The sequence below is a fragment of the Zonotrichia albicollis genome, chromosome 10 (assembly GCF_047830755.1).
Source record: "Zonotrichia albicollis isolate bZonAlb1 chromosome 10, bZonAlb1.hap1, whole genome shotgun sequence".
Lineage (NCBI taxonomy): Eukaryota > Metazoa > Chordata > Aves > Passeriformes > Passerellidae > Zonotrichia > Zonotrichia albicollis.
Genome location: NC_133828.1, coordinates 11,139,914 through 11,166,292, shown reverse-complemented (window position 1 = coordinate 11,166,292; position 26,379 = coordinate 11,139,914). Strand labels below are relative to the sequence as shown.

Below are 26,379 nucleotides of genomic sequence, written 5' to 3'. Positions count from 1 at the left end.
ATAAATCACCATATACAAGGGAATTATTGTAAAAATTGTGATTTTTTTCATGCCACTCACTGCTATACATTTTTGTTAAGCTCTGGACCACTTCTTTGTGTAAGAAGTGTTTGGAGAGATCCAGGTGGGAAAGAATTACATGGAATTCTTCAGACTGTACCACCTTCCTGTGCTTCTGGTTAATTTAGATATTCTGCTACAGGAAATAGCCCACAGCTCTCCCTCAGGTTAACTCCTATCCTCAAGGGAAAGGCAGAACACTTCAAACTCAGGCTGAAATTCTCCATTTGTAACACCCACCAAGGGAACGCCAACACCTGCTCGAGCAAATCTGATGGAAGGGAAAGTGTCTAAATCCAGAGAAACCACCTTAAAAAAAGCTGGGCTTTTCTTGTTAGTACAGCTGGATGCTGCAGAGGATGGATAACAGCTTCCACTACACCATGCTGGACTGGATTTTCTGTCCTTCAAGCACAAATACCAAATTTCAAACATTTAGCAATGGCGCTGAAACCACGGCGCTCCAGGAGAGGAGCCAAGCCCTGCACTCAGTTTGCAGAAAAAGCACACACAGGAGGATATTTCACAGGGAACAAAATTAAAAAAAAAAAATAACTTCACACTTTTGCAGCAACTTTTAGAGACCAAAAATTGAAAACCACACTGTTCTCTGGAATCAGCTCAGAAATTTTTTGAGATGGCCTTACCTGGCTGGTGGACAGGAGTTACCCTCTCATGCTGCCATCATTCCACAATCCTCTCCCTCCTGGGAAGAGGAATTCCCCGAGAGAGAGCCAGGACATGGTAGGAGAACTTGCCCAGAGTCCAGCAATGGCACTGAACCACCCTTCAAGTGGGATTAGGGCTAAAAAAACAGCATTGTTTTGAGAAACGATTGGACAGCTTTTGTGTGGGGGTGGGAGGGGATTACTGCCTCCCAACTGGGGCTGAGCACTAATGGATTACCTGGAGAATCTGTGCCCTGACACTCCCACCAACAAATTAATTCCGTTTGAAATGTGCTACTGGGCTGCACACACCTTGCCTAGGGGGTACAGCAAGAGGGACCTTCACAGCTGGTTTTACTGGAATTTTACTGGGATTCTGGAAATCCCAGCTCTGGGCAGCTCCTTCCCTTGCCTGCTCCATTTTTGCCTAGCAGCCTTTACCACCCAGCAGATAGAATTTTAAATTGTATCCTCAGTCACACAAACTATTTAACACCCAAATTGTGCAGACCTGTGCTGCTGGGTTTGAAAAATGGCAAAGAAACAACAAGTGGTGAGAGGGAATGGGATAGGCCAGCAGCAAAAGCTGAGCCCTTGGAGAATCACATTCTATTAGAGGAAATTACAATGAAATCCCAATTCCCCTAAGGTTTTCTACCAGTTCCTGAGGTGCAGCAAGGAAATCTTAGAAAGGTTATTCCTAAGGGGTTTATAGCTGATTGCTGTAACTCACAGAGCAAAAAGACTTTTTTTGGGTGCACTGTATTGACTTTATAGTGGGAAGACTGAAAGAGGAGCCTTGTGCAGCCAGCAGCACAGGCAGCAGACCCCAGAGAAGCATCTCTGGGTAATTCAGATCCCTAAAAAACTTGGTTCTGTTCTAGCAGGTTCAGACTCCCCTAGAAAATGAGGCTAGGTTTTTGCAACAGCCCTGCAAATCCACTGATTGTCACAGACATCTTTTATGGAAAATCCTTTCTTTAGGATTTTTCCTCCTGAGAAGCTGCAAGGCCTCAGGAACAAAATGTAAACATTGATTATCTGCTGCTGTGGAATGCAACAGGTGCATCTGTGATTGGCCTCATGTGGTTGTTTCTAATTAATGGCCAATCACAGTGAGCTGGCTCAGACAGACTGAGCCACAAACCTTTGTTATCATTCCTATTCTATCCTTAGCCAGCCTTCTGATGAAATCCTTTCTTCTATTCTTTTAGTATAGTTTTAATATAATATATATCATAAAACAATAAATCAAGCCTTCTGAAACATGGAGTCAGATTCTCCTCTCTTCCCTAAGACCCCTGTGAATGCTGTCACAAATGACCTTTATTTTCTAATGCTAAATTTATAGGTTGGTTAGACAGAAAGTTCTGGGTTACCTCTTGACTGAAAATTATTGCTCAGTTTGACAGGATGTGCTTATCCTATCCGTGATACAAAAGCATTTCACCAACACATACAGAGAACCTTTCCTCACTTGCTCCAGTTCACCAAATAATGATTTTTTTTTCCCCTAGGGTAATTAAACAAGAACGCACAAATATTCCTAAAAACACAGTGTAACCTTCTATAAATAAAACAGTGACATTCTCTACATACACCAACATTATCTCTTGTATCCACAGCATTTCCCAGAGCCCCTGGATTCCTGCACAGTTCATGTAAAGGTTAGGTCACATCACTACTCCAACGCACTCATTTCACATCGGGGCAGATTTCAATTTCATATGCAAGAGACAATGGAGCAGAGTGACCTTTGGGTATCACAAAGCATGTCCCAAAAGCCCACTTTCATTTCCAACAGATGTTGGTTCAACATATTTGTCAGTGTAAATCCTCTTAGAGCCCGGCAGCACATGCAGCAAAGGAAGCAAACCAAGACCAACACACACATTTTTTTCATATGGGAGAACGGACATTTTAAGGAAAACAGCTTATGGGAAATGCACAGTTGCACAGCAAAGAAATAGGGGTTGTAGACCATCAAAAAATTGACTTGTTTCCTAAGAGCTGTATCTACTATTATCCTGGCAAGTCTGTTGAAAGAACTTCAAGTTTGCCATCAGAGAGAAACAAAACATAAACACAGATTTAAAAACAAAAAAAAACCAAAAAAACCCAAAGAAGTAGGCTGTTTCCTCTGCAGCCAGCAGAAGCAAATACAATTTCATGGGTTTGTGTGAAGACTGCAGCACTTTGGCACTGATAAAACCAGACATATCTCAACTATCTGACTCCGAAGCAACGTGTGTTTTAAAAGGGAAAAAATGTGAAGCTACAAGAGCCCGATAGGAGAGCAGAGCCCAGGGATTTTTCTGCATGTGAGGCACACCAAGAGCCTTTCCTTGCTCTCCTGTCATCCCAGCATGTTAGCTGATAAATGCTCCATAATTAGAAGACCCAAGTGGGGATGCCTGAAATCCATCTGACCTGAGGGAATGAGTTTCAAAACCTGACCCAGCTTTTAGCATGCCAGATCCTCCTGTATTCCATTCCTGCCTACTGGAAAGGGCTGGCAAAGGCACACACGAGAGACAGACTCAACTAAACATGGTATTCAGTGGGATTAGAGAAAGGTTATTTTGGGACGTAGGAAGTACTCAAAAGAGGAGGGCAAAGGGGAAAAAAAGGGGATATTAAATTTAAATCAGATGCTGGCGAAGGGAAAGGTCACAAGATACGCACAAGCAGAAACCAGGAGGGAAGAAATATTACTCCTTTACATTCCCTGTCTGAGCAGAGCATCTGCTGGACTGGGGAATGGTTTGGAATGCAGAGGGGGCAGAGGCATCACCACTGCACTGCAGGCAACACTAACACACAAGTCACTGCCCAAACAGCAAACACACAAATAAACTTCTTTTGTGGAACTCTCTTCCAGTAAACCCGGCCGCTCTGGGAGAGATAAATCAATCTGACACTAATTACATCCAAAAACTGCAAGTAATGACATCATGTAGGAAAAGCCCAGCTCTATTTCTGAGGAAGCCAGTTGGAGATACCATCTTGCTCGTTCTTTGACAGAGGTTTGGATGCAAATTGAATATTCCAGTCTCGTTCACATAAACCTTCCAAGAACTAAAAGGAAAGGAAACTGCAGCCCTGAGACCCAGCCACTGCCTTTGCATTTCTTCCCATGCCAAAGATAACAAGCACTCTCATACCTGATTACCAGCTATTAAAAATAGGAACATGGCCACAGTGGTGCATCTGGCAATTAGGGTGTACCAAAGCCTCAGATTTCTGGTACAGCAACACATTACACAAAAAAATAATTTAAATATTGTCTCCAAGAGCTCACAAAGTGTTGGAGAAGCAGAAGGCACACAGTGTTTTTGCAAGCCTAATGTGAGGGTTAAGCTGTATGGCAGAAGAATCTCCACTCTTGCAGACAAAAGCAATGTGCAGGAAGGAGGAAAGAAATGTGATAAACCAGCCAGGAGTAGAAGCAATAAGAAATGAAGAAGCTTCTTCATTCCTCACCACATCTGAGATGGGAGCACAGCTCAGATTTGGCACTTTCAGATCACTTCCCTTGTCTCCAGCTCAACTGTGAGAAGCTGCAGGAGTGTTTAGGTGGGCAAACCCACAGCCTATGCCAAGGTGCACAAACCCACAGCCCATGGACAAACCCACAGCCCATGCCAAGGAGGACAAACCCACAGCCCATGCCAACGTGGACAAACCCACAGCCCATGCCAACGTGGATAAACCCACAGCCCATGCCAAGGTGCACAAACCCACAGCCCATGCCAACGTGGACAAACCCACAGCCCATGCCAAGGAGGACAAACCCACAGCCCATGCCAAGGTGGATAAACCCACAGCCCATGCCAAGGTGGACAAGCCCACAGCCCATGCCAAGGTGGACAAACCCACAGCCCATGCCAACGTGGATAAACCCACAGGCACACAGAAGGGCAAGGCAGATGCCAGTATCAAATCCCCCTCTCCTCCCATCACACCCAGGCTATTTCCTACTGAAAGCACTCCCCAAAGCAATCAACTTCCCACTTCTAGGACAGACATTTTTAATGAGCAATTAGCTCAGACACTCATTTTTTCCTGGCATCAAACAGGATCTTAAGTCCTTAAATTAACAAAGGTTATTTCAATGTATTCAGTGAAACTTTCAAGTCAGAACTAGTCACCTGAAGTTTTAGACCAGAGCTGTGCCCTTCATGTTCCAAGTACATCCAAACCCCCAACAGAAAAGCCCAAAACATCCATCTTTCCTCAACCCAGAAATAGATGATTTTAATTTCAGACATAAAAATGTGCAAGTTCTAACAAAACTAACATCTTTTCAAACAATCTGAAGACAAACATCTCTCCTTTCAGAATTCCACACCCTGAAGCAGCACATAGTGAATCAGAATTTCACTTGAAGGAAAATATGAAACACTGAGGGGATGGAGGAATGGAGCACAGAACTGCACGATGGATGCTCAAGTGCAAGTCAAATCCATCTTGGGAGGACACTGCCTTCATTTGGCCAAGGGACCCACCCATTTCTGCCCAGTTTTTGGTTTAGGCACACATCCACACCCCAAAACAAGCAACGCTCAGTTTTGGAAACAGCAGCATTAGTCAGAGTTTGTTTGAGTTTTCTCCTCTCCCAATACTCCAAATTCTCAGCTGGTTGGGCCAGAAAAGCTCACTGGGAAATGCTTCCCAGCCTTGCCCTTCACACCTCATGCCACTTAGCAAAGTTTGTTTAAAGGCAGGAGGAGAAACCACCCAAATATGAATGGGAAATGCCTTCGGGGCTGAGGTCTAGGTGAGGACATTTGCAAACTCTCCCACTGGGCAGAGTTCTGGCCCATTCCTGCCAGCACCAAAGTGGTATTTCTGTGTTTCCCCAGATTTCTGTACCCTCACAACCATGAGTTTTTAACAGCATGAGCAGAACTTCCACATCTTCATAAAGAAAATTAATTCAGCTACCTGAAGTTGTTTGCACACTGCAAGGCTCTTCCTGCCTATCTAAAACCATCAGATGCCTTCCAATGAAGCACTGCTTTATTTAGTATTTATTGTGCCACAGCAAGCTTTCATTTCAACAGATAAATCTTCTGCAGCCAGGCCTTTCAGAGCTGCCTTACATTTCTTGCAACCTACTGCTTCTACACCAAGCCTGCCCATAAGGATGCTTTGGAAAGATATTTTTGCCTGATGTAATGTTCTCATTTCAGTGCACATGCCAGTTTATCTTCCCAGCATTAGCCAGGAAAGTCCTTCAGCCTACTTCTTGTTCCATAACTAAAATAAGGTGAAGGAAAGGAGAGTTAGAGGGTACAAATGTCTTCTGACAAGAAGCCCTTAAGCACTTCCCTCATCTTTACTGTGTGATGAAGCAAAAAAATCAGCTATTTTCCTACTCCATGCAAAGCCAGCTGTGTCACTGGTGGATTCAGAGGTGCAAGAGCACCGTTATCAGGGAGCTTCCTCTGCTTCTGGTGTTGAAGTGACCAAGCACCTCCTCTTCTCTGGGGTTTAATACAAACCCTCAAAGTCACCTTTCTGAAGGAAAATTTGGTTTGCTGCAGCTCCCTCACGCCCTCCCCTCCACACCCCACATTCCAGTGGGCAGCTTCTCCCCAAAAAGTATTTCAGCACCAGCGAGACAACAGCTGATATTTCAGAGCTGCTATTTTAAGGATTGCCTACGAGTGCTCCAGCCTAGCTAGACACATTCACTGCTCTTGGCAACCTGCTGACTCGACAGGAGGGACAAATACCTCGCTCCACAAACCCAAAATACGATTATGCTCCTTGCAAGCAAAGGATGAAAAAAAAATATATATATATATATATCACAGTGTTGAAAACCTTGCAAGCACATTTGAGCTCCAACTTTATCCAGCAGCAGGCCTGGAAAAACATCGCTGTAGATGAGGTAATGATTAGTGTTACATCCTGCAGCCAAGCTCAGCATCTGGGCTCACAGGGACAGAGGCTGGGCTTCCCAGGCTGTTAATCCTACCAGTAGTCCCTTGCTTGACTGGAACAGGAATCACAGTTCCTAAACAGCTGCTTCCTCAGACAGCAAGGGAACAGCTGAAGGGGACTCAGGCCAGGCATGGACACAAAAAATAAAGGGACAAGTAATTATTATCAAGTTGAGAGGCAGACTGCAAGACAGGCTCCAGTCACCCATTTAACCATCATGAGATGGGTCTTGAGATTTTTATCTCGCTTCTTTAAACTGCTCCTTCCCACATTTACCTTGGGGGAGAGAGACTGTAGGTGATGCCAACAGCTTTTTTTTTGGATCTATGGATGCAAAGCATTAGAAAAAAAAGGAGAGTTTGATGAAGAGCATATTTGCCACATAAAATCATCTCAGATCTGGAACAATTCCCCACGCCCTACTGGCAAGCCTCGCCCACAGAGCCCTCCTTCCTTCCTATATTTAGGTCAGCCAGGCTGAGTCAAGGCCTCCAAGAGCATCCCTTGCTTTCGTAACTCTCTGTTCTAGAACAGAAAAGCCAGACATGCTTTTCTCAGATCATTTGTTTGGATCAGCCATTAAAACTCCTAATGCAATAAAAAAATAAGTCAAGTGCTGGTGCTACACAAGCCAGGCTGTTTCTAAGGGATTCTTTTGGAACATCCACCCAGCTTACAAAAGCCTTCACACGTCTGTAATGCCAAATACTGCTCCAAAAAGTTCCACCCCCATCCTACCCCAGATCTTATAGGGAATATATCCTAAGGGAATAGATCCTTAGGGAACACACTGCTTTAAATGCTCTGCTTTGCATAACAGTTCAATAAAATCTGTGTGGCTTGTGTGCTTGCTTTAGCTTTAACTTGTAGCCAATTGTTTCCATCTCTATTTATGGAAGTCACCCAAAGTGCTGTATAAAAAAGAGTTTTCTCCCCCAAATTAACCCCTCAATTTAACAGATTCCACATTCAACCATCACAGCATCTCTTCACTAGTCTCCAAACTCCAATTTAGCCTGCTGAAGTTACTTAGTGCCTTCTTAATGTAACCACTAAGCCTGGCTGGTTGGTTTCATTTGCATTTTGAGCTTTTTCTAATTAGCAACAATTTCTGCTCCATCATAGCAGTGTAACATCCCTATTTTTGAATCTCTAAGAATACAGGTCAATGCCCAAACTGATTACTTCAGAAATAATCAAATGCATGGTCCATAAATGGATCGTGGTGGTTTTTAACCAAGTAATAATTATGTATGTACAAAGATGTAGGTGACTTCTTGAAAGCGACATAAAGTGTACAAAGAGTGAAGGCACAACCCATGCAACATTACTTTCTTTAACAATAAAAAATAAATTATGCTGCTCGAATTGCTAATTGCAAATTAATTATTACCTAAGGAGCTCTGCTCTATAAAATGGTGGATGAAGAAGATTTCTAGCAGAGAGAGGACACATGGCAGGATCATTTTTCTGAACAGTGTAACACACATCTGCCTGCAAACCTGTGGCAAAACAAGGTGTCAATTACATTCCTAATACAAACAAGAAATTGACCTTGTCCTTTCTCATTCACGAAAATGAAAAACAGTAACTAACATTATCTGCCTGCAAGTGAAATATCTCATTTACACAGCTCCTCGCTGGATTTGCAGCACGGAACAATTATTACTGCGGCTAGCGGAGTGGAAGTTAGCAAAAAAAAAAATTCCTTGAAGAAAAAATGTCTGGAGTAATCACATCAAAGGCATGTAATCCAAGCAGGAAAGCAGCTCCTGGAAGGTTCAGGGGGCAGGATTGTGCCTTCCCGAGGCACAGATGAGCGCACAGCACACAGCACCCACGGCTCTGCTGGCACAGACCTTGAGCAGTATCAGAGTGCTGGGTTCTGCAAACACTGCTGCCATGTGCTCACCCAGGGCACTGAAAGAGCCCAAAAGTTTCCATTGGCCTAAACATTGGAATGATCTGCGGGTGTGGAGGCCGGCCTGAGAGCGGAGAAGCCCATCATCGATCGGGAGAAAACAAGCTCAGCAGCACAGGGCAGGTGTGTGAACAGCAAAGAGGTGTGTGAACAGCAAACCCTGTGAGTGGCAGCCTGTGAGTCTGTCAGACACTCAGAACACCGTGTCTGGTGTTAATTATATTTACATATTTGCCATCTACTTAATTATCGTGCCTGTCAAACCCTGCAGCAGGATCTGCCGGTACAGCACTACCCTTTCCTGATGGAAGGGATCTGCACCTTCCACCTGTGAACAGCTCCAAACAAGGTGATGAACTACTTCAGAAACTCCCTCAAGCATTAAAACTACTACTGACTAACATGACTAATACTGCTCCTAAACCCCTGTCACTACAAGATGCTTCACTCTCACAATTTCCTTCCTCTTGCTCAGTTGCTTCCCCTCACGCTCGCTCTCGCTGCCCTCTTCACCACGCCAGGCTCTCTGCTGGGCTCTGCAAGACACAGAGCAGGACATCCCAGCTGCAAATCCACACAAATTTAATATTCAAATGGCAGGAGCATCACAAAGTCCTTGCAAGTCTTGCTGTCTTCTTATGGGAGCACACAGTAGAGTGAGAACGGTGGGTTTGCCAAAATAACCACAAAATAAAATCAGCCCGGTTTGGATGTTCTCTTGGGCTATCCCATATGGAATATATATATTTTCCATGGGGAAATGAGACTCTAAATGAGACTCTAGGATCTGCAAATAACTTGCCATCACCTCTGGCTTCTGGACAACAAAGGACCAAAGGCAAGAGAGGAGTGAAAATCTATGTGCAAAAGCCAAGTGTCTGTGTCCCAGTTTTGTTAAACACCTGTGAGGAAAGCTGGAAGAGCCAAAATATCAGGAACCCTCCCACCTTCTTAACATGGAGGCTCCCAACGTCCTTGCTAAGAAGAGACAAAAGGTTTAGTTGACATATTCTGGATCATCCATAAGGATTCATCTGGGATCCTTCGTGTGGAGAACAGGCAGTTAAACAACAAAACAATTAAAGAGCTCCGAGACAGGGTAATGCAAATAGATAAAATAATATGGGAAAATGCTGAACCTTGAACTTGGCAGTTCACAGCTTTAGCACTCAAGGGAAAAGATAAAAGACATGCTTGTGTTGGGCTTTTTGAGCAAATGGAGTTGTCCTTTAAACAAACCCCAGGAGAAGGAAGGGGGAAAAAATAACAAAACACAAACCACCACAATGTTTGAGTCCTCAAATCATTACACAATGCGGGGAAAAGCAGATGTAGGATAAAGAAAAGAGAAAGTGGGAGAAAAACGTGCAACTGAAAAGAGCAGCTGGGTTCCTTGTTAGAGACTGATGCCTTCCTTGATCAAATGACAGCACAGCCAGGACACATCTGTGGAATTCAAACCCTCATCCCAAAACAATTCTTAGGATATAATCATGACTCTAACAGACAGCACAATCACTCTTACTTGCTATCTCATGTCCAGGACATGAGACATTCTTGTCCTCCTACCTCAAACTCCATCCTTGGGAACCTACTCAGCACCCTGCCACAAAAATCTGCCTTCAGAGAACACACCATGTGAATCACTCGCACAAAACTCTGCTGGATGCACTCCAAAGATGCTACAAACCACCAGAAAATGGTGCACAACAACTGGAAAGGCATTGGTGGCAATGAGGAGCACAATGTCTCAGCTAACTCAACCTACCAGTGCCACCAGAAATAAGCCCTGCATTAGCATTCACCTGATCCTGCTGCAGCTCTGAATCAGGAATGGAAACCAAGGGAGACCTAAAATTCTTCCAGAAGAGCAATTTATCTGGTAACCCATCTTGGGGTCACACCAACACCAGGTGGGCTGACACACCTAACCCACGCTAGGGGAAGAGGATGGCCACATTCAGCAGCAGCACTGGAGCATTCTAGACACTGAATCACAGAATGGTTTGGGTGGGAAGGGACCTCAGATCAACCCCGTGCCATGGGCAGGGACATCTTCTACCAGACCAGGCTCCTCAGAGCTGCATCCAACCTGAGCTTGGACCCTCCATCCCTTCGAGGGATGGAGCAGACACAGCTTATTGGGGCCAGAGACTTCCCACCCTCACAGGGAAGAATTTCTCCCTAACATCCCATCCAACCCTGGTCTTTTTCAGTCTGAATCCATTCCCCCTGGTGCTGTCCCTATGCTCCTGTAAACTGTTCCTTTCCATCCTTCTCGTAGGTTTCCTACTGGAGAAGAACCCCAGGGCTGCTTATCCCCCTTTCCCCCATTGGAGGACGGCCACAGCAAGGATGGAGAACAGGCTTTGTCAGATTTAGCAAACACAAAAAACAAATTCACATTATCTTGGTTACCACTGCACCAATTTAAGAAGAAAAAGGAGGCAGGACGCATCAGCAATCAGCTGGTTTAGTAGGTTAAAGTCACATTGAGCACAATGCAGCATCTGGTGGGCAGCAATACAAAAAGCAGTTTCCAAGCGAGAGGGGTCACTTATGCCCACACCCAGCATCACCTTGCAGTATTCTGCTTTTCATTTTTACCCCCATCCCTGGAAGTGTTCCAGGCCAGCTTGGATGGGGCTCAGAGCAACCTGGTCCAGTGGAAGGTGTTCCACATCAGGGAGCTTGGAAGGAGATGATCTTCGGGATCCCTTCCAACCCAAACCACGCTGCCATTCTATGATTTATACCTATCCATAACACACCCCAGCGGCCTATTTTCAGCGTTTCACACCAACCCCAGCGGTTCCCATCAGCACGGCCGATGGACATGCCCTGCGGCGGGGCTGGAGCGGGGCGGCTCCGGCACCGCACGTCCTTCCCTCACAGATCCCGGTCTCGGCGAAGCACAGGCGGGGGTGAAGCAGGGCTTCCACCTCGCCCTTGAGCCGCCGCGGTGCCGGTGGCCGGGGGCGCCTGCGCGGCGCTCGGGGGAGCCCGTGGGGGAAGGCGAGGGGAGGAGGATGGAGACGGGAGAAGGGGGGATGCCGCCTCCCGCCGCTCACCTCGCGGGCGATCTGGTTGAGCGCATCGTCCTCCGCCGTCAGGCGCTCCCGGTTCGGCAGCCGCTTGCGTCCGGCGCCCGGCGTCCCCATGGCGGGGCAGTCCCGACCGGCCCGGCCCGGTCCGGAGCGCAGCCGAAGCCGAAGCCGGAGCCGCTGCCGCCGGCCCCGAGCGACCCTCCCGCTCCCTCCGCCGCCTCCGCCGGCGCGGCCGTCACCGGCCCCCGCCCCGCGCATGCGCCGCCGCCCCCCGCCCTGCGAGGACGGGCCGCCTCACGCCCGCCCGAGCTTGGCTGGGGGTGCCCGCTCGCTGCCCTCACACCGAGCCCGGGCTGTGTTTGGGGCTCGCTGCCCTCTCACCGACAGCGGGCTATGTTTGGGACTCCCTGCCCTCGCACCGAAATCGGGCTGGGGGTGCCCGCTCGCTGCCCTCACACCAAGCCCGGGCTGTGTTTGGGGCTCGCCGCCCTCACACCGAAGCCGGGCTGTGCTGGGGACTCCCTGCCCGCTGCCCTCGCACCAAACCCAGAGTGTGTTTGGGGGTCCTTACTCTCTTCCCTCGCACCGAACCCGGGCTGTGTTTGGAGCTCACTGCTCTCCTACCGAAACCGGGCTGGGGGTGCCCGCTCGCTGCCCTCACACCGAACCGGGCTGTGTTTGGGGCTCCCTGCCCTCGCACCGAACCCTGAGTGTACGCTGCCCTCTCACCGAACCCGGGCTGTGTTTGGGACTTGCTGCCCTCTCACCAAAGCTGTGTTTGGGGCTCCCTGTCCACTGCTCTCACACCGAGCCCGGGCTGTGTTTAGGGCTCCCTGTCCACTGCTCTCACACCGAACCCAGGGTGTTTTTGGGGCTCCCTGCCCGCTGCCCTCACACGGAGCCCCGTGTATGTTTGGGGCTCCCTAATCTTTGCCCTCGCATCCGAACCCGGGCTGTGTTTGGGGCTCCCTGTCCGCTGCCCTCACACCGAGCCCGGGCTGTGTTTGGGGCTCCCTGTCCGCTGCTCTCGCAACGAGTCCGGGCTGTGTTTGGGGCTCCCTGTCCGCTGCCCTCACATCTGAAACCGGGAAGTGTTTGGCGGTCTCCGTCCGCACCGAACCTGGGGTGTCTTTGGGGCTCCCTGTCCGCTACCCTCGCATCAAAACTGGGGTTTGTTTGGGGGTTCCTGCTCTCTGCCCTTGCACCCAAAACCAGGCTGTGTTTGGGGCTCCCTATCTGCTGCTCTCACACCGAGCCCAGGCTGTGTTTGGGGCTCACTGTCTGCTGCCCTCGCACCAAACCCAGGGTGTATTTGGTGGTCCCTACTCTCTGCCCTCGCACCGAACCTGAGGTGTGTTTGGGGCTCCCTAATTGCTGCCCTTGCATCCAAAACCGGGAAGTGTTTGGGGGTCTCTGCTCACTGCCCTCACACCAAACCCGGGCTGTGTTTGGGCTCCTGCTCTCTGCCCTCACCACCCAAAATCGGTGTGTGTGTGTGATTCCTCCTTGCTCCCATCACCATCCAAAATCAGGGTGTGTTTAGGGGTCTCTGCTCTCCCCACCTAAAATTTGCGGGGATTGTTTGAGGGACCCTGCTCGCAGTCCTCACCATCTACAATCGATGTGAGTGTGTGTTTGTGGGATGGTCCCTGCTCACTCTCCTCCTCACCACCCAAAATCGGATGTATGGGGTCCCTTTCCTGCTCCCCCAGCCCCACTGTGGACCAACCCCCTTCCCGCTGGGGTGCCTGGGCTCCCTGCCAAGCTGTAGGAAATTACAGAATCCCAGAATGGGTCAAGTTGGACAGGACCACAAAGGGTCGTCTGGTCCAGCCTCCCTGCTCCAGCAGGGTCGTCCCAGAGCACAGGGCACAGGATTATGTCTGGATGGCTCTGGAATATCCCCAGTGAGGGAGGCTCCACAGCCTCCCTGGATGCTCTGTTCCCTGCTCATTCACTGCCCAGGGAAGAATTCCTGCCTTCTGCTCAGGTGGAGCTTCTGAGCATCAGCATCTGCCCGTTCCTCATAGCCCATTGCTGGGCCTCACAGAGCAGAGCCTGGTCCATGCTCTGGAATATCCAGATCTATAAATATCCATCCTTCTGATATTTATACACATTACAGAGGTCCCCTCTCAGCTGTGGCTACTCTTGAGGAGCCCCAGCTCCCTCAGCCTTTCCTCCCCAGAGATGCTCCAATCCCTTCATCACCTCTGAACCCTCCACTGGACCCTCTCCAGGAGCCTCTCTTGTCCTGAGGAGCCCAGAAGTGGACACAGTAAATTTACCAGAAATCATGGAAATGGGCATCAAAACCGTACCAGTTGTAAAGCTGGGGAGTTCCTCTGCCCCAAACAGAGGGGGAGCAGGACAGAAACAAGACACTCCTTGTGCCCTGACACCTTACACATCTTCATAGCCCTGCGTGGTCTTTTCAACAATGAGTTTTCCTAATAAGTGTAAGTGGACAGGATTAATTTTAGTTTCAAGTACATCAGTGCTTAATTAACTCACACTGACAAGGAACATGTATTTTCTGGGATTTCTGTCACAGCCCTTACACCTCAATTTTCATGCTAATTCCCTAAATATGAATTAAAGTGGCTGAAACTCTCATTATTACATAGACAGAGAAAAGGACTACAAAAAAGGCTACAAACCCTACCCACTCACTTCTGACCAGAAAGCTGCTTTTAATCTTTATGATTTAATTTTACCATCGATTTAAACTTGATTGAAGTAAAAGGCAACACCTGCCCGCTCAATATTTATTGGCTGTTTTCATGTACAACACCTGAGATCTGAGTCATCCTCAGACTGGCTGGGTAGTGATACTGCATCGATGTGCATCCTTGCACCTGGGACTGTTTATCTTGTGCAAGAATCAAATGATTATTTAGTCAGCAGAAGCAGATGGATGAGTCCCCCACCTTGCTTGGGCAGCAGAATGTGCGTCACCCCCTCAGATTTGGTGTCAGGTTTGCTCTGACCCCACACAAGTGGATTAAAAGGGACTTGCTTTGCAAGGGGCTTTAAACTGAGCTCTCACCCTGGAGGCAAAGCTTTGCTGGGTCTGGCTTTCCTAGATATCCCTCAGGCTTTCCTTTTCCACCTCCCCAAGCCCTGGCTTAGCACTACCACCCTTCCAGGCTCTGCATTACTCATTCCCTGAGCCCTTATCCTCACATTTGCCCCTGCCCTTTGAGGAATTCTGGCTGGAGAGATGGAGCAGTGCCTTATTTTTAGGTCCCTGTTACCCAGGGATTTCGGCCACCTGTGCAGCTGCATCACGATATCCATGCAAGGAATTTCCCTGCTCAGGGGTGCAGGAGGATTTGCATCAGTGCTGTTTGCCTGCCTGGCTGAAAGCCTTGCAGATCCTTGGGCTGGGCAGGTTTTTTGTCCAAAAACTGAAAATTGAGGGGACAAAGGAAAGAAAGAAGGGAAGGGGAGGAAGAAATAGAGAGGAATAGAAATCTTGGGGGGACAAAGGAGGAAGAGAAATACAGGGGAAGGAGGTAAGAAATGGGTGGGAGAAAGGGAGAGAGAAGAAACAGAGAAAAAAGCAATCCAGGAGAAAGATGGGAAAGAGGGAGAAGAAAGAAACAGAGCAAGGGAGAAAGGAAGAAATAGAGAAAGGAAATACAGGGAATAGCGGAAAGAAAGGTGGAGGAGGGAAGGAAGAATTCAAAGAGTAAAGCAGAGAAATTGGAAGAGAATACACTGGTGGGAGACTGCCGTCAGATTTCAAACCACTCACTAAATGTGCTCTGCAGTATAAGAAATCCTTCTCTTTCCCTGCATTCCAGACACGCACAGTAATTTTTTATTTCTTTGAATATAGACAAAATAAGCCATCTCGTTATAAAAATACTATACATAGATAATTTGTCCAGATAAATTTGAAATAAATGGTTCAAACCACGTTGGTTTTGGCTGCACTGTGGAGCGCTGTGAGTGAAAATGAAACACTGAGCATACATTCCTTGTTTTAACAAGCAACACAAGGGCGAGACTGGTTTTGTCTGAAAGTCATGACTGTGATGAATGACAATCGGAAAACACTGAGTATCCCATGCCAGCTTTAAAGGGCTCTGTTATAAATGCATAATAAACCCCTCATTCTCCAGTATCCTGTGTGCAAGGAGGCTGCTTTGTGCAGAGCACACCCTAAAAGATACAATTTTTGTGCTGCTCTTAAACCAAACCCTCTTGTAAAACTCCACTGTTGAGAATCAGAACAAGCAATCAGCTGTTCAAACTGGTGGTGGTGTACTTGATGAACCTCTTTTATGTAATAAAATTGATGGTTTTTTGTCCTGTGAAGGAAAATGTGATTACATTTATACTAGAGGCAAGCCCTGGGATAGGGGAATCCAGTGGCTGAGTGAGTGTGTTAAAAGCAAACACAAGGGCACCTCTCCACTCCACTGTAAGGTCACAGCATCTGCCAAGCCAGAAATGAAGCCTGGCAGCTTTAACAAGATGTCCATTAGTCCAAGGAGAGTGGAGCACTTGAAAGACCTTGGAAAATCCACACTGAGGAGGCCAATATTTGAGACTGTCAGGATACATGAGATGAGCAGGGCTCCTTCAGCGTTGCAATATTTTGCAAACATAACAGCACTGGTATCCAGCAGGGTCTGCAGATTTATTAATGGAAAAAAAATTACATCACAGACAAATATGTGCTGGCACTGAAATTCTGCAGGAAAATGAACAAAACGCTGGCGCAACCAAGGTGATCCTCTCCAGCAAACCAGACCTCCTGGGAAAAGCTTTCAGGTGTGCTGCCACATCTGAACAGTGTCAAGACAGGGCTCAGGAGACTGGTGGTGTCCATGTATGTTTTGCCTGGATGAAATTCCTCACTGTTATTCCATCTCTGCAAGTCAGCAGGGTCATTATTTGCATCAGCAGAGCCCTGGCCCTTGGGGAGCCTTGCTGAGCTTTGTCATGTCTAGCCTGGAGTTTGTAGTCACACAGCAAAGCCAGAACTGATTAATGTCTTCCCAGCTGGTCCAAAACAAAGATCCATGGGCTTGGGTTGGCCAAGGACAAAACTGTGGGGCTTCCAAGTCAAGCTTTAGGAGGAATTTAGGAGGAAAAAAAATCTCACAGCAGCAGCCCTGGATCACTTTTACCAACAGCAATGCGATGTGGTTTTTTTTCTGAAGAAAGATCATTGCTTGGCTTCATCTTTCCAAAACCTCTTAATGAGTTATTGGCCTCCTCTAATCACCTTGGCATGCCATGAGAGATAGTTTTCCATTTGTGAATTTTTCACAGGTCACTCAGGATGCCACTTTGGGAAGCTCGAGGTCTCAGCGTTGGATCGCTTTTAGGGTTGAGGAAGAATCTTCCCTTGGAGGGAGTTTTTCAAAGGTTAGCCTCGGGGTTGATTTCATTTAGTATTTCCATCTGCACCCCAGCACAAGTAGGACAGTGCTAATTAAATAAGCTGATGACACAGTGTTACAGTGTCACCAAAAAAGGAGGGTAAAGTCATACAAGAGGTTAAGGACTTGAGAAACAAGTGGAGTGAAATCAAGCAGACAGCCAATACCTTGCCAAAGGCTAAATTCATGATCTCACCAACTGTTAATAAGGAAAAAGGAGGAAGTTCTGGGGTCACAAACTGGCCAAGTGTTGGTGGCATGCCACCATCACAACAGAAACACCAAAATACTGAGAGCACTTCAAGAAAGGGTCATTGCACAACCCTCTGCAAGACCTTACCTAAAATGGTGCCACAAGCCTGCTTTTCCATATTAAAAATAAATCAAAACTTGAATACTTTTGGAAAGAGCAGCTCCTAGGATAAGCAGCAGGAGGACTCTACTGAGGTGAGAAGGGGTTGGCTTGTCTGTTCAAAGTGCATCTCTCTTGTATAAAGTCCTTTGGAGACAAGTGGGATGGGAATGAAGCTTAAAGCCAAGGCAGCACAAAAGCATGCAGCTAAACAAACCATATATCATTTTAGTCTGGATACCAGAGGTTTCTTGCCAAATTTCTGAACATGCACCCCAAAAGAGGTCGTGAGTGGGTATGTGTCTGCCCTAGCAAGCACTGCAGGCTTTTTAACCTGCCAGGAAATCTGGGACATGTGTGTCCACCCCAGCTGACACTCAGTGACCCCAGAGAGGTTGTCCTTGTCCTTGTCACATCCATGTTCCTGCTTGGAGGGCACCTCCAGCCTTCACCCAGACCAACATGTGCAGGCTCCGTGTGGCTGTGCCAGGCAGGGAGCTCACCCGCAGTGTGCCATCCATGACTGAGCTCACTGAGAGCAGCCCAGTGACAAAAAATGGGGCGCAAAATTCCCAGGCAAAAATGGGAACCCGCTCAAGGCAGCCTCTGTGCACCCAATCTAATTAGCAGCAGACAAGCAGACATGCCATGGCTTGGTGTTCCAGCAGAGCAAAGTGAAGCCAGCTCCACAGCAGCTGGGGCTGTGTTTGGGGAGCCAAACCCACCCCAGGCTGTCTCCCAAAGCCGGATGCTCATGGGCTGTTGTTTGCTCTCTCTGCTCCTATCTGCTATTCCCAGCCTGCCACAGCACTGCTGAGCTCCAAATTTGGCTGCTCCTCCTGTGGCTTCCCCTCTTGATGTGTAAAAAAAGCTACATTTTAACAGAGCCCCGTGCTATTTTCAGAAGAAAAGACATCCTAGTCTCTTCCACCTAATCTAAAAACACCCCTTCTTCCCTATTTCAAGTGCTGTGGGTCTAAAACCTATTCCAGGCTGTGGGGTGCCTCGCATACCCTCTGCCTGCACTGCAGGTGGAATGCAGGCGAGAGATCAATGTACATATTTAATTTGGGAATACAGCCTCTACATCTGTCCAAAAACATAGTCTGAACTAGTAAATCCTTCAGCCAGACAAAATCGTGCTGGCTTCAGTGCAAACAATGCATTACATCAGCTGGAGCAGCTGAGGAGCTAACCCTGCACCACTTTGGGATTAATATATCAAAGCATTCCTGCTGCTGAGGTGCCGGTGTCCTCACCCCACTGACAGCCTGAAGACACGGGAGTGAGGAATCACACGGCCTTGATACAAGTTTCCCTGTGTTTTTCCTGCTCCGTGCTGTGTGGCCTCATCCACTCCCATCCCAAATGTTGCAGCGTTAAGCTGAGCCACATTTTCCAAGCAGGCCCTTCAGATTTTGTGAAACGCCAGTTGTTTCGGGCTGGGTTAAAACACAGCCACAACACATGGCCTAAAAACAACCAATTGTTTGCAAAAGACCAAGTGCTTGTACTAATTAGTCATAGTGTTCTGTAAAATGCCATATGAGCATGCTTTTGGGAGAGCTTTTGGGAAACCACATCACAGCTAAAACTCCCTCAGCTGGGGCGGAAAAGGGGAAGGAGGTGCTGTTTATTGTCCCCATGGAAATCTATCCAGATTCCTCCAAGGCACAAACCAGAGGCAAAGCATCCCTCTCCTCAAGCACAGAAAGCTGTGCTCTGCTTCTTTCACTTCTTTCACTTTATATCTTTCACTCCTGTCAGGGAAGAGGTATTTTCCACTCACCTCTTCTACAGCAAAGTGAAAAATGGCCAGGCCTGTTCTCAGGGAATGGTTCCAACCACTTGGCATCAGACAGAAGAGCACCTGTGTGATGTCCTGTGGTTCTGCTTTATCATCTGAAGCTGTACATCCCTGCCCCACCTCCTGTCACCTCTCCTGTCACACAGAATGGCAGCGAACCAGCCGTGGCAGCTAACAATTCCTGGCTTACCTAAAGGATTTCACATTCCAGCTGGGATAATCACCAGCAGGGCAGGAAGGCAGGCCATTATAGTTTCCTGAAATAACGGACTTTGCCTAAACTGGGAAGTGAAAGATGATACTGGTAACAAAACATTAGGGGAAACGGAGACAAAACATCTGAGGTGATACGGTGTGTTAGAGCTGGTGCATCTGATTTTAAATCATAACACATTTTTCTGGCATGCACAGTATTCCTGGTTTTCCATGCAGAGTGACTGATGAATGGCATATGGGGCTGACTCACCTGCCCAGTGCCTCGCTGGGAATCCCAACCCACTTCATCCATCCCAGCCCTGCAGCAGGTACTGTGCTCTGCCATTTTCCTGTGAGCTTTTCCTCAGCTTTAATTATTGCAGCACCAAAACCCCTCTGATCCTTCCCAGTAGGAATGTGAAGGGATCAGCTCCTCTCCTCTCCATCAACAAAGAGCCAAAACAGTCAGGCAAGTGTTGTCAAAGTCTCCAGTTTTCAGTTTTCCCTCCCATTGTAGCAAGAATTAGGAGAATAATTTTCCTTCCCTCCAAACATGAGTTGCTGCAGAACCCTTTTGTTTCAGCTGCTGTAAAAACAGTAAATAAATCAATCAGTAGGTAGATAAAGCAAGGAATAATCCAAACTGGACAGAAAGCAAAACATTTTGCACCTAGAAAGGACCAATTTCCACAGCCAGCTAAACAACTTGTCAAGGATCATACTGGAAAAAAGAAAGCAGAGACAGGAGAAGAATGGACTCCGCCACCAAGTTTCTGCTTTTCCTTCCTCTTGCCTTCTGCCTTTCCTATCTGTGCCTTTCCCTAAGGACAGCTACTCAATACATTTTAGGGTTTCCAGCCTTAAGCCATGGATGTCTGGGCACTGTTAGGAGGAGGCACCTCCCCAGGCACCGCCTTTGTTGCTCAGCTTCAATTTCTGCCGAGGTTTTCATCCTCTCTGACCTTGGTGCTGGTGGTGGCAGAGGGGAAAGGCAGGAAAGACACTTCTCTGCGTGGCCTCTTTTGGGGAAGCTGCTAGGTTAAGTTCCTGAAACATCCGGAGCGCATTAGTGGTTCAGCTCAGCTAATTAGAAATTCCCAAAATAATTTTTAATACCTTTTTCAATTATAAAAGGAGTTGCTGGAGGTAACAGCAGATAATGGTGTCGTCCCCCCCCTGCCCCCAGGCATCTCTGTTCCTTCCAAGTTTATTGGCAACAGATGAGTCATTTCACCTCTGCCCAAGATGACTGCTTTACAACTCTTCCAGCAGCATCTGGCCTTAAACGAGGTTACTCAGGCTCAAACGGATGAAATAATTTCTATTCTTGTGCCTGTACAGACCATGCCTGTAACACACAGTGCCTGAGACTAAAAACCAGCTGAAAACCAGCCAAACATTTAGATTGTGACCTGAAAAGGCAAAACTGTGCTGTGGCTGCCATGGAGAGGCAAAACCTGTCATAAAATGCCCTGTGAAGTTTTCTGGGCTAGGCATCCCCAAAGCTGGGTGGGGACTTCAGGGAAGTGAAGCTCATATTCACACCCACATGAGCTTTTCAAGTCTGTGCTAGACAGCATTGCTTAAATAGTTCTCTTTCCATGCACAGGCAAAACATTTTCAGTTGCATTGGATACAGTTTCCTCACGAGCACAGAGAGATGAAGCGCTTCTGGGAGAGATTATTGAGCAACTTTTGGCTCTCAGGGAGCTGCTCCATAGCCCTTGGCTTGGAAAGGTACCACCTACAGCCATTTTTAGCCTGGTTTCCTAAGGGAACGTGTGTGATCACTCCATCAGTGCCACACTAAAAGCTGGAGCCAGCTGGCCACATGCCACCAAGTTTTCCTGAGAGGTCAAGGTCCATCCCAAATGTGATCTCCCCACTGGATAGAAAGCAGCACATGGAGCTCAGGGCAGACACCAGACCCTGCAGGTGGATGAGAGTGCTTAAATGCTTTAATCATGTGAAATGCTGCCAAACCTGCACCTTGTCAGATAAAGATGTCTCTTGTTTCACTGAACCATTCCCTCCATTTCCGTGGCCCTTGGGAGCTGGCTTTTCCTTTGTTTCCTTTGAAGCTGGGTACCCAGCCTAGAGCCAAAGGTCTCTCATGGCAGCTCTCCTGGCAAGGGGGGCTGGACTCATGGAGGGGGATTGTGAAAAAGGCATGTGTTTTATGACTGGCTTTTTGCAAATATTAAAATGAATATTATATGTGTTGTGTTAGAAAGTGATGCTGTATCAATTCTCTTAAGTATTGTGTTAAATATAGTTTTAGGTTATAAAAATTGTTAAAATAGAAACGATGCTATGTAGGATACTTTTGTAAAGAAAGGACTCACAGCCAGATACCAGCCACGCCACAGGACACCTGAATCTTTCAGAGAAAGAGAAGTTGTTGCTCCATTATCAGAAGAAACAAACTTCTTCCCTCCTCGAAGGCGCTGTCAGGATTCAGAGGAAGAAGCTGACACTGACCAGACAGAATCCTGTGTTTGAATGGAATTTATGCATCATGTATGAGATGTATGGATATGCAACAGGTTATTGTTTTTAAGGGTTAATCCTCTGTTAATGTGGGTTCTTTTTCAAGCTTATGCTGCCCAGAAAAAGGTACCCAGATGTCCATAACTCTTTGTTGTCTCATATTGTCCTAATCCAATTTGTCCAAATTATTATTACTCTAATTGCATTACTATTTTTATAACCATTTTATTACTATTAAACTTTTAAAATTTTAAAAACAAGTGATTGGCGTTTTTCACAGGGATCCTCCTGGCCAAGGTCTGCTGAGAAATGAGAATATGAAGTTTGAGATAAACAAACTGTTCAATGCAAGCATCTTTACTCGAGCAAGCCACATACATTTATTTGTCACCCAAGCTGCACCTTGCTTATTAGACACATGGCAAGAACCTCAGCACATGCCTCAAGGCTATTTATTGTGACCTGTCAAGTGCAATTTCAGGAGTGAAAACAATCTCACCTGTCTCTTCAAGTGCTAATGCTGCAGGAAAGCCTTTCTTGTGGTTCACACTTGTATTCTCTTTGTAATTCAATGCCACCAGACTTCAAATGTTTATTGTAGTCGGTAGTTATTTTCCCTCCTCGGTCTTTAACACATGCTAATGTTCACCATCACTTATCATCTGGGAGCTATTAATATTAAGTTTGTTTAATGTTTCCAAGCCAATCTCTGGAGTGTTTTAGCAACGTTAATAATTAATTAACAGGAAGACAAGCATTTTAGAGGCCTGGAGCAGTTCAGGGCAGGCTCACAGTTTTGAGCCACAGTGTAAATGATCTGTTCACCATTCCAGCTCCACCAATCCTTAAAATATGTTTTTAACTTTTTGGCACTGTAACAGTGAGGACCTCAATCTTTTTTTTTTTTTTCATTAGCAAAGGCACAATTCTTGCTCCTTTCAAAACAAAAAGATCTTTCAATGCTGCATGGCAGTGGTGACAGACCTTGCTTGTATGATCACCAGTGGAATACCCTGGGTTCTCATTACTTCATCACACACTGAAATGGAGAAACAGCAAATTCCAGGACACTTCAAGCATTCCCATTCTGTGATTTAACTCCTTAGCCATGTTGTGTATGAAAACCACCACACAAACAAGGGATGACGCGTTTAACAGCACAGGTATGGCAAACAGTTTTGAGAACATCATTTGCTGTTACCTCTGGATGGATCAATTATTCTGAATTTATTTTGCTGACCATGGTTTCAGGTGCTTGTTCTTGAAAAATTAAGAAATGAGAGTGTTTCAGACACAAACTGACCCATCAGGAACAATTCTGTGGCATTCAGGGGCCTCAGAGGACCAAAAATGCTGAAGACGAGCATAATTTCAGAGCAGTACAAAGTCCAAGCCTCACTTCCACAGCATGGGAGCTTTGATAGTGATGAGACCTCCTGAGCTGGGTTGCCTGCACAGGGACCGCATGGAATTCATATGGATGAGCCCAAGGAGAGGGGGAGAACCAAGTCAGAGGAGAAAAAAGAACTCTTCCCACAGGCAGACAGCAAACAAGGGGCAAAGCTGAGCTTTCCGTCTCTGTGTTCAGCTCAGGGCTGAGCCTTTGTTGCCAGACTCTGCTGCCTTCCCCACAGAACCACTCCTCCTTCAGCAAGGGAGGATTTACAGTGCCCACATCCATGCTTCCTCACAGTCAGGGAGAGCCAGGTGCTGCACAACCACTGACAAAGAACCCTCCAGGAGCTTTTAAACTGACCCACAAAGATCTGTGTGCTTGTGCCTTGTCCTTTAACTCAGATAAAGGAGGAAGGAGAGGCATCCTGCTCAAAGTTATGCAGCAGGCAGAGCCAGAAATACAAGATTATTGGAATTATTCTTGAGTGCTTACCCTAGAAGTTTTGTTTTTTAACCTCCTCTGGAATTCTTGTGCACCACTGACGTGTCAGCCTTTCCTTCACAGTTAAAAATCAAATAAAAAGGCTGAGGTGGAGCAATGGGGAAGGTCTACAAGGTGTATTTGATCCACACCACTCCCGTGGCCAGACTCATCCATCAAATTCTCATGACACAACTACATCAGATGGCTGTAAAGTGAAATGCAGTCCCTAAACCTCAGAAAAACAACCCATGCCCAGTAAAGTTTATTTCAAGTGAGGAACTTCTCACTGCACAAGCACAGCAGGGTGCATCCCTAGGTTTGTGCAGGATGCTCCAGGTGCCCTACCCATGCAGCCACAGTGTCTATTTGCAAACCACTCACCACTGAAGGGCTCTGATCCTCAGCATCCTGCATATTTTCCCTCAGAAGAAGCAGGCAGAGGTACATCGGAAAAAAATTGGCTCCCTGGCACTGCAACAGTGCTTATCAGAGATGTTCCTTTTCCGATTATTTGGAGAACGAAGAGCAAGAGAAGCTTGGCTGTCCATCCACACTTCTGGCAGAGAGCTCGATCTGTCTCTCATGGGCTGGTGTCTGTCTGTCTGTCTGTCTGTCCGGGCCAGAAATGAGGCTGGGCAGCAGCAGCAGCAGCATCCTCGCTGTGTCCAAAGGTGGAGGAGCTGTGCCCTCTAGTGGGGTCTGGCTCAGCAGAGGAGCCTTCCAGGGCAGGCTGTCCCATTTCTCACAAAGGACACACTGCCCCGGGCTCTGCAGGCCTCGGGGGCATTTGCACCAGCACTTTGTTTGGGCACCTCTCCCCACCACCTTCTCTTGTAAAAGCCCTTCACAGAGGCCTCTGAGATGTGACACCGGCTGGGGCAGGGCAGGAATGAAAATAACAGAGCGGCACAAACTGGGAACGAAGCTTCTCTTAGCCCTGACAAAGCCATCCTTTCATAAGGCTTCAAAGCCTCCCAGCCTTTTTTTAATACTAAAAATTAGATGCTGAGTTTAGGTGCATGATTCTACCAGAGCCTGTAGGTGCAAACCAGTGGGTAAAATCATTGCTGTGGGCAAAGATTCCCCAGCCCAAGGTATCCACACTCAGCCCTTCCAAAATCCTGAAACACCTTCCTACCCCCTTGCTGTACCAGGGTCACAGAGGACTGACTAATCCAAAGCCCTAAGGAAAAAAAAAAAAAAAAAAAAAGGAATAAAAAGGCTTTAAGTCAGCTCCTTTGGGAAACAAGTTATAAGAAACGGGTGCATGTTAAACTCCCATTAAACTTTTGGGAGCACATTAAACTGCTTCTGGACTGGAAAAACAATATATATTCATAGAAGCTGTGTTCAAAGGATCCCCAAATCCAGCTCTAGCCCCTGCAGAGCTGATGGGAAGGACCTGGGAATGTAAACTGTCCATGGCTTTTCATCACTGAAATGGGAAGGAATTGAACTGAAGTGCTGAAGCCTTGGAAGTCACAAGACACATTTTTAATTTCAAAACTAGGGTGATATTGTTTTTAAGCTTTCTTGCAGGACTTCTGCTTTTCACCCTGTTCCCTATAACTATTAGGACTAGATTTTGTTAAGCCTGTTTCACTTCCAGATCTCTTACTTGGAGGAAAGACACTGACTATGACAAGAGGAGTGACAGAAACACAGAATTATCATCAGCTGAAGAATTTTGCCAGACAAGTGGGCACATCTTCTCCCACAAAACACATCCCCTTTGCAATCCCAAGCCTGGGATATCTGAGCCTGCCCCTGGCACAAGACCAAAGCCAGGTCTAATGTTCAGCAGCAGAAATTGCCATGTTATAAAAACCAAAGAGCACAGATCCTGTGTGTGCCATGACTCCTGCCACACCCTGCCCTCCCTGATCCTCAAACCTTGGGGGGTTTTACCCCCATCTCCTTGGCAGCTGGGATGCTCTTGTGTGGTGTTTGTGAGGTCCCCAGGACGAGGTGAGAGGTGAGAATCCAACTCCGTGTTCTCAGAAGGCTGATTTATTATTATATTATATTATATTATATTATATTATATTATATTATATTATGTCGTGTCGTGTCATATCTTATCATATTACTAAAACTATACTAAAGAAAGAGAAAGGATACAGACAGAAAGCTAGAAAAGAATGATGATAAAAACTCATCCCCAGGATGAGGTGAGAGATGAGAATCCGACTCCATGTTCTCAGAAGGCTGATTTATTATTTTATGATACAACATTATATTAAAAAAATGATATACTAAAATGATACTAAACTACAGAGAAAGAATACAGACAGAAGGCTCGAAAAGAATGAGGAATTGATAATTTAACTCCAAGTTCTCAGAAGGTTGATTTATTATTTTATTATATTAAAGAATGCTATACTAAAACTATTCTAAAGAAAGAGAAAGGATACAGACAGAAGGCTAGAAAAGAATGAGGAATTGAAAATTTCACTACATGTTCTTAGAAGGCTGATTTATTATTTTATTATATTTAAGAATGCTATACTAAAACTATACTAAACTATAAAGAAAGAATACAGACAGAGGGCTAGAAAAGAATGAGGAATTGAGAATTTGACTCCATGTTCTCAGAAGGCTGATTTATT

At 46.6% G+C, this 26,379-nt stretch overlaps 1 protein-coding gene across 17 annotated transcripts in view; it reads right to left on the bottom strand.

Annotated features, from left to right (window-relative positions):
* LRRFIP1 (LRR binding FLII interacting protein 1) overlaps nucleotides 1-11,892 on the bottom strand; it is a 109,467-nt gene extending 97,575 nt beyond the window's left edge. For all 17 annotated transcript variants that reach the window (XM_074548019.1, XM_074548023.1, XM_074548020.1 and 14 more), the window contains exon 1: nucleotides 11,673-11,892. In XM_074548019.1, the coding sequence (XP_074404120.1) occupies nucleotides 11,673-11,762 (90 nt within the window). In that variant the 5' untranslated portion in view covers nucleotides 11,763-11,892. The remainder of the gene's footprint in view (nucleotides 1-11,672) is intronic.
* Nucleotides 11,893-26,379: the final 14,487 nt, after the last annotated feature.